The sequence below is a fragment of the Amblyraja radiata genome, chromosome 21 (genome assembly GCF_010909765.2).
Source record: "Amblyraja radiata isolate CabotCenter1 chromosome 21, sAmbRad1.1.pri, whole genome shotgun sequence".
In the NCBI taxonomy this organism is placed as follows: domain Eukaryota; kingdom Metazoa; phylum Chordata; class Chondrichthyes; order Rajiformes; family Rajidae; genus Amblyraja; species Amblyraja radiata.
In genome coordinates, this window is record NC_045976.1 from 42502417 (window position 1) to 42504248 (window position 1832).

At 54.0% G+C, this 1832-nt stretch overlaps 1 protein-coding gene across 1 annotated transcript in view; it reads left to right on the forward strand.

Moving 5' to 3' along the window:
• camk1d (calcium/calmodulin dependent protein kinase ID) overlaps positions 1-1832 on the forward strand; it is a gene marked incomplete at its 5' end in the record, with an annotated part of 30087 nt that extends 28255 nt beyond the window's left edge. Inside the window, one exon of the mRNA XM_033039288.1 lies at positions 1306-1832. Within this exon, the coding sequence (XP_032895179.1) occupies positions 1306-1421 (116 nt within the window). The remainder of the gene's footprint in view (positions 1-1305) is intronic.

Consider the following 1832-nt stretch of genomic DNA (forward strand, 5'->3'; position numbering starts at 1 on the left):
CACTTCTGTACATCTTGCCCGATGGGAGAGGGGAGAAGAGGGAGTGGCCGGGGGGGTGAGACTGGCCCTTGATGATGCTGCTGGCCTTGCCGAGGCAGCGTGAGGTGTAGATGGAGTCGATGGAAGGGAGGTTGGTTGGCGTGATGGTCTGGGCTGCGTCCACAACTCTCTCTCCGGAAGCGCTCCTCCCGTCTTTTCCTTTTTTTTGTTTTCTTTGTCTTGTTGGGCGTATGTTTTAGTTTATTTTTAGTTGTGTATGTGTGTGGGGGGGAGCGGGGGGAAACTTGTTTTAGTCTCTTCCTTCGGGAGGATGCGACCTTTCCTTTGTCGTATCCCCGTCTCCATCTCCGTCTCCGTCGGCGCTGAGGCCTAATCGCGGAGTTGGCGGCCTCCAACTGGGACCGACCTCGAGGCTCCGGAGGCAGAGTCAGGACTCACCAACCGCGTTGTGGCGGTGGCAGCCCGACTTCGGAGCCTCGGAGGCTTCGGCCGCGGGCCCAGTGGACGACAACATCGGGAGCTCGCGGGTCCCAGGTTGGTGACAGATTCTCCGGAGCTCCCGCAACAACAGCTTCGTCCGCTGGACTGGAGGGCGGCAGCTTCGTCCGCCGCGGAGTTTGAACCGGCCCGTTCGCGGAGCTCGGATTCGGCCGCGGGACTTACCATCATCCGGCGGGGGGGAGCCCAATATCGAAAGCCTGGATCGCCTCAACGCAGAGGGAGAACAAGGAAGGAAGAGACAAGGACTTTAAGACTTTTGTCTTCCATCACAGTGAGGAGTTGCCTGGTAGACTCAGTGTTCAAGAAGGAACTGCAGATGCTGGAAAGTCGAAGGTACACAAAAATGCTGGAGAAACTCAGCGGGTTCAGCAGCATCTATGGAGCGAAGGAAATAGGCAACATTTCGACCGAAACCCTTCTTCAGACTGATAGGGGGTGGCGGGGAGAAGGAAGGAAAAAGGAGGAGGAGGAGCCCGAGGGCTGGGGGATGGGAGGAGGCAGCAAGGGCTAACAAAATTGGGAGAATTCAATGTTCATGCCCGCAGGATGCAGACTCCCCAAGCGGAATATGAGGTGCTGTTCCTCCAATTTCCGGTGTTGCTCACTCTGGCCATGGAGGAGACCCAGGACAGAGAGGTCGGACGGGGAATGGGAGGTTCTTGCGGACCGAGCAGAGGTGTTCACTGTGGTGGATGTTAAACTGTGTTACGTGTGTTAAGTATTGTCATTCAAACTAACGAAGTTTGAATGACAATAAAGGATACGTTATACTTTGTACTTTAACTCTTGTGCGGTGTCTTGCAGGTGTCCCTCCTACCGCGGTCTGCAGTAACGCATCTACTGCGCCCACTCCAACTGTTCTTTCGGACCAGCAGCCGAGATCGACCTCAGTGACCACAGTCCTCACCGCGAGCGAATGACGAGCGGCCTTTAACGTAAATCAGTAATGGGGAACAACTTCACTGTGATGCATCCCACAATCCAAGCGACTTCACCCTGCATGTGCACTGAGTTCTCGAGGGAACCCAGGGTGGATTTATAAAGGCCATATTTTATACTGTTTAACTCTTATATAATACGTGTTCCATAAACTGCATTGAATCATGTGCTGATGGATTTAATGGTATCTGGTGCTGTGCATATCATCCCGCGATGTTTCCTTCGCCATATCTCACGTCTATGGTTCGTGCCGTCCCTTAGCCATCGTTTTTCTCAGAAACACCAGCCTTTGCCCTGGACGTCCATTCTCCAAGGAGCAAGAGCAACGCAAGCCATCGTCTATCACTCCTTCGATTCCTCCCGTTCCTCCTGGAACTTCGAGGAAAACCCTA